This window comes from Carcharhinus amblyrhynchos, unplaced genomic scaffold (genome assembly GCF_965287045.1).
Source record: "Carcharhinus amblyrhynchos unplaced genomic scaffold, sCarAmb.v2.hapA scaffold_53, whole genome shotgun sequence".
Taxonomy (NCBI): Eukaryota; Metazoa; Chordata; class Chondrichthyes; order Carcharhiniformes; family Carcharhinidae; genus Carcharhinus; species Carcharhinus amblyrhynchos.
In genome coordinates, this window is record NW_027649794.1 from 558973 (window position 1) to 564531 (window position 5559).

Genomic DNA, 5559 nt, shown 5'->3' on the forward strand with positions numbered 1-5559 from the left:
GGCAGGCATTATATCGGCACGGGCTCGGAGGGCCGAAGGGCCTGTTCCTGTGCTGTACTGTTCTTCTTTTCAGGCAGATATTTCGATTCCTGTGTGTAACCTCCCTCACTGCAGTACGTTTGGTGGGAATGGGCCGGTTAGCTCAGGATTGGACTGACTCTGTTACTGCACAGTCCCCCTGATCGGTGGTGGAGGCCGTGGGAGATGCAGGGATGTTTACACCTGAGGATACTGGTGGTGGCGAGGGTGCTCGATGTGACGCCCACTCTCCAATATCCCCATATCATCCTCAAATTCAAATATCGAACCAGTTTCCTCTGTAGAACTGGAGCAGTTTGGGCCTCGTGACCTGATATAACGAACCTTCTGTCCACTCTTCCAGCAACCGATTCTCAACCCGTCATCACTCAGCTAAAATAGACCTAAGGAAACCGAGGAGGAGGCCATTCAGCCCCCCCCCTCTCTGCTGTTCAGTTTAATCAGAGCTGATCACCTCAACACCATTAGTGGGAGAGGAAGTGTTTCAGATTTCACTTTATGAGGAAAAGTCCCCCCTGCAAAAATGCCTGACTCAAATTTTAACATTGCTCTCCCCCCCACCCCCCTCACCGTACCACACCATCTGTCTCCCTTTAATCCTCCTCCCCTCCCCCCCCATCCCCATCACAAACGGCACAGTGGTTAGCACTGCTGCATGTTCTCCCTGTGTCTGCGTGGGTTTTCCTCTGGCGTCCTCCCACAGACAAAGGACCATGCTAAATTCTCCCTCGGTGTACCCAAACAGGAGTGTGGCGAGGAGCGGATTTTCACAGTAACTTCTTTGCAGTGTTAATGTAAGTCTCCTTGTGACACTAATAAACATCTGCAGAGAAGCTGTTTCGTCCCTATCTTTTGACCATCTTAAACCCCTCGATTCGATCGCCCACTAACCGTGATTCCACATCAGCTATGTTGATAGAAACAGGAGAGGGAGGGGACACGGAGCCTGGAAGTTGAGAGAATGGGCACGTCAGCTTGGGTTGTATTTTTGTGATTACTTTTATTGATTCTCCCCGTGTCGGGGTACAGAGAGGGTCAGATCGAGGTCAGGGGGTAGAGATTTTTCCCGCGCCACATTCCCACCCCGAGGGCACGCTCCCGCCAGCTCGTGATCTCAGTTGTTCGCCATGGTGTCGTAAATCCAGGAGACAAAATGACAGACTCTGGTGTAGACTCCTGGGTAGTCTGGCTCAGCACAGCCGTAGCCCCAGGACACCACTCCCTGGAGCTCTCCGTTACACACCACCGGACCGCCGGAATCTCCCTGCGGGAATAAACAACACGGCCAAATCCATCAGCGTCTCAGCCCCCTCTGAGGTCCCCGTTTACAGAGCGCGCCGAAACCGCGAGCTCATCGCAAACTTTCAATACACAGTTTGCATTGATATAGCACCCGCAACAGAGTAAATCCTACCCCCCAAGGATAGAGAGGGGTGTAGGGGCTGGAGGAGCTGACAGAGAGAGGGAGGGGTGTAGGGGCTGGAGGAGCTTACAGAGAGAGGGAGGGGGTGTAGGGGCTGGAGGAGGTTACAGAGATAGGGAGGGGTGTAGGGGCTGGAGGAGGTTACAGAGATAGGGAGGGGTGTAGGGGCTGGAGGAGGTTACAGAGAGAGGGAGGGTTGTAGGGGCTGGAGGAGGTTACAGAGATAGGGGTGTAGGGGCTGGAGGAGGTTACAGAGATAGGGGTGTAGGGGCTGGAGGCGGTTACAGAGGTAGGGAGGGGTGTAGGGGCTGGAGGCGGTTACAGAGATAGGGAGGGTTGTAGGGGCTGGAGGCGGTTACAGAGATAGGGAGGGTTGCAGTGTGAGATTAGTCTGACTGAAGTGCAGATGAGGCTGCCTGTCAGGGTCACCATGTCTGCTTTTGCAGAGCTGTCCTCTCGGATTGGGTAAGGAGACTCTCGATCAGCCCATCAGCAAACTCTGCTTTCTCTCAGTTCCACCACGTGTCGGGGGCAGAATTTGGAATTTAATCACAATTAACTCTTTGAATTAATATAATATCAATAAACATTGTGTTTATAATTAAATAGAGGGCAGGGGAGGATCGTGCATTTTATTCATGTAACGTTTCATTGGATAAGCATTAGTTTCTCATTCCTTCTTGCCCATATTGGGCTGTTCAGGGAGATATCTGTGTGTTCCACATCATTGGAATCACATGTAGGCCCGACCAGGATGAGGGGAGATTCGTGGATGGGTTTTTCCAGCAATCGCTCATAGTTTAACAGTCACTATCCCTGGTACTCACTTCAGTAAATCCAGATTTATTATTGAATTTAAATTTTTCCAGCTGCCATAATGGGATTTGAACCCTTACCCTCCAGGGCAATAGACTGGGCCTCTGCATTATTAGCCCAGTGACATTACCGCTATGCCACACTCTCCCCAACACATACGGCCTCACTGTGCCAGACTCACTATAGGATCTGTACTGGAGCTGTTATATTGAGTGACAAGGCTCTCCCTGTGTGATGGCCAGCATGGGATTTTCCAGTCCCTCCGCCCACCACCTGGGATTATCCAGTCCCACCAAGAGCCAATGACCAATTGGGGGCTGTGCTGGTGAATCCCTCTCCCGGTGAGCACGGGGGTGGGGGGTCCCACCGGAACGGGAGTGGGAAATCCCGGCCGTGTGTCACTGTAACAGTCACTGTGAGGTCAAACCATCAGTTATTGTAACTTGGGAGCGGGGGAGATTAAATCCATTCCTCCCACAATATTCCGGGGTTAATGGATTCTGGGAGAGCCCCGTGTCGCTGTCAGCGACAGGATGCGGAATAGAATTTGAAACGTTGGGAAATGCGGACATTGGGGAATCTCTGGGAGTGTCGGGAGATGTGGATGTCCATCTCTGGGTCCAAGCCTTGGGTCGGCATTGCTGAGGTGGGACTGGTCTCCCTGGGAGATTGGGGAATGTTCCATCCTGTACTTTGCCCCCTCCTCCCAAGTGTTGCCTCTCTGAGTGACCCCCCCCCCCCCCGCTCCCCCCCCCCCCCCCCCCCCCCCCCCAGGTCACCCATGTGTTGACCTTATGGGTGGACCAGCCCTGATTGCTGGTCATGTGACTCAGGAGGGCAGCCATTCAGGGGATGGTGTTGGGTGTTCCAATGCGCGACCTGGTTTAGTTTCCCCCTCCCCACCCTGCGATGCAGAGTGAGGTCTCGCCTGGGCTCCCCCCTCCCCCCCCCATTCACTTTATTAAAGGAGCCATACCTGACAAGAGTCCTTCCCGCCTCCCAGGTATCCGACGCACATCATGTTTTCCGTGATCATCCCGGGATAGGAGTCGTGGCAGTCCCGGTCGCTGAGGACCGGGGCGTTCAGGCACTGCAGCTGATCCCCACTAACCGCTAGATCAAAGCAGAGGTCAGAGGTTAGAGGGTGGGCGGGTCTTACCCTCCGCGTAGGGGTCAAAGCATTGCCAACGGGGTCATTTGGATGGTGTCTTGTGGCTTACCATTGGTCTCGGTGTTCCCCCAGCCGGATATCAGACACGTTTCCCCAGTGTAGGCGCATCTGCTGGGCAGAGCGATGGATCCCACGTTACGGTTGAACTTGGCGCGTTCGGACAGTTTAATCAGCATGATATCATTATCCAGGGTGTAGTAATTGTAGCCCGGGTGTCTGATCACTTTGGCGGAGGAGATGAATTCCTCCGTGCCCTCGTTGATCGAGATGTCGTGTTCTCCCACACGCACCTGGATACGGCTAAGGGAATGAGACAGAAAATCTGCTTGAGAGATTGGCTGGTGACCGGCGGCCATCTTGTTTTGGTCTGATGCCAGCCATGGACAACTCGGTGTTGCCTGTCTGCTCTCTGGGCTCGGAATATCGGGAAAGGGAATCCTTCCAGGGCTACCAGGGAAAGACAGGCCTACGAGACCGATCCTCCCTCGTCGTGGCAACCTTTCACCCAAAAGGTCTTATTGGGTCTCCCTGACTGTGAAAGTTTCGGGTGAGGTGGAGTTGGCGGAGAAGATTGGGAATTGGCTTCAGGGGCCATTCCAGTGTTGGATTGGTCCAGGCCGGAGGGTGATGAAGAGATAGGTGAGGGTTTCAGCAGTTGATGAGCCGAGGCGGGGATGTTATTCCAGAGGCAGAAGCAGGCAGTCTTGGTGATGGGAGATGATGTGGTGGGAAATAAGAGGAGGGTATGAATGGTGTGATCAGTGGGTGATGAAGAGGTGGGGGAGGAATAGATTCCTTGGGAGTGTCTTGAGGTTTACAGCCTGGAAATAGGCCCTTCGGCCCAACTTATCCGTACAACGCTTTTATTTAACCTCTAATCTAGCCAGTCCTATTGGTTCGCATTTGGCCCAGATTTTTCCATACCCATCGTACCCATGTAACTGTCTAAATGCTTTTTAAAAGACAAAATTGTACCCGCCTCTGCTACTACCTCTGGCAGCTTGTTCCAGACACTCACCACCCTCCGTGTGAAAGAATTGCCCCTTTGGACCGTCTTATATCTCTCCCCTCTGACCTTAAACCTATGCCTTCTAGTTTTAGACTCCCCTACTTTTGGGATAAGATATTGACTATCTAGCTAATCGAGGCCTATCATTATTTTATAGACCTCTACAAGATCACCCCTCAGCCTCTTACGCTCCAGAGGAAAAAGTCCCAGTCTATCCAGCTTCACCTTATAACCATCAAGTCCCGGTAGCATCTTAGTAAACCTTTTCTGCCCTCTTTCTAGTTTACTAATCTCCTTTCTATAATAGGGTGACCAGAACTCCAAGTTCTCCAAGTCCCAGCCTTACCAATATCTTGTGCAATGGAGTTAGTGACAAAACTCATTCCCCAAATATTCAATCCCCTGTGCCTGACTCAACCACAACCTTGGAAAGTCGATCAGCGAATCCTGAGGGATTTGGGAACCAACCCTTGGGATTGAGGAGCAAATTTTTCATTTGATAGTCTAGCCAGTTTGGATGCCAGGTTGCAGATACTTACCTGTGGTAGCAATGGGCAGCAGAGACCACCCACTCTGGGCTGATCAGTGAGCCCCCACACATGTGCCAGCCCACGTTCAGGGAGACGATCCAGGGCACCGAGTGCTCGGCGCACTCATACCCACCGACAATCTTATCATCATCGCTGGGGGCAGCCGCTGTGAGGGCAAGAGAAGAAACATAGGGATTAGACACCTGCGTCAACGCAGGGAGAGAGGAGGGAAAAGGGGGAGAGAAAGCGAGAGGGGAAAGGGAGAGAGTGGGAGGTGTGAGGGAAAATGGGACAGGGAGAGAGGGAGACGAAGTGGGAGTGAGCGTGAGAAAGGGAGAGAGAACGGAGAATGGAAAGTATGAGAGAAAATGGGACAGTGAGGGAGAAAGTGGGAGAGGAGAAAGTTAGAGGGAGAGGGAGAAAGTTAGAAAGAAGGAGAGGGAGAGAGAAAGAAGGGCTTTGAGACCAGGAGAAGAAACGGTGAGGAAAAATGTGAGAGAGAGTAAAGGGAAAGAACGGAACAGTGTTTACCAGCCAATCCCAAAAACACGGCAAGCAGGATAATCTTCAT

The 5559-nt window shown here is 52.4% G+C and overlaps 1 protein-coding gene across 3 annotated transcripts; it reads right to left on the reverse strand.

The window, feature by feature from the left end:
- Window positions 1-1137: 1137 nt before the first annotated feature.
- LOC145337612 (trypsin-like) lies at window positions 1138-5559 on the reverse strand. 3 transcript variants are annotated; one of them, XM_080182414.1, is made up of 5 exons: window positions 5528-5559; window positions 4998-5156; window positions 3495-3749; window positions 3255-3384; window positions 1138-1303 (listed from the first exon to the last, which is right to left on the reverse strand). In XM_080182414.1, exons 1-5 carry the CDS (start codon window positions 5557-5559, stop codon window positions 1154-1156), a joined length of 726 nt encoding a protein of 241 aa, XP_080038540.1. In that variant the 3' UTR covers window positions 1138-1153. The 3 variants fall into 3 exon arrangements, with proteins under 3 accessions (XP_080038540.1, XP_080038538.1, XP_080038539.1); XM_080182412.1 differs by having other exon boundaries at window positions 3255-3391; window positions 3499-3749; window positions 4998-5154; window positions 5520-5559; XM_080182413.1 differs by having other exon boundaries at window positions 4998-5154; window positions 5520-5559.

Excerpts from the sequence above, each read along its gene's own strand:
- LOC145337612 (XM_080182412.1), bottom strand. The coding sequence starts at position 5,559 with ATGAAGATTATCCTGCTTGCCGTGTTTTTGGGATTGGCTG. Across the intron at positions 5,155-5,519 it reads CGTGTTTTTGGGATTGGCTG|CGGCTGCCCCCAGCGATGAT; the intron begins GTAAACACTGTT and ends TTGCCCTCACAG. Across the intron at positions 1,304-3,254 it reads GCGGGAAGGACTCTTGTCAG|GGAGATTCCGGCGGTCCGGT; the intron begins GTATGGCTCCTT and ends TTATTCCCGCAG.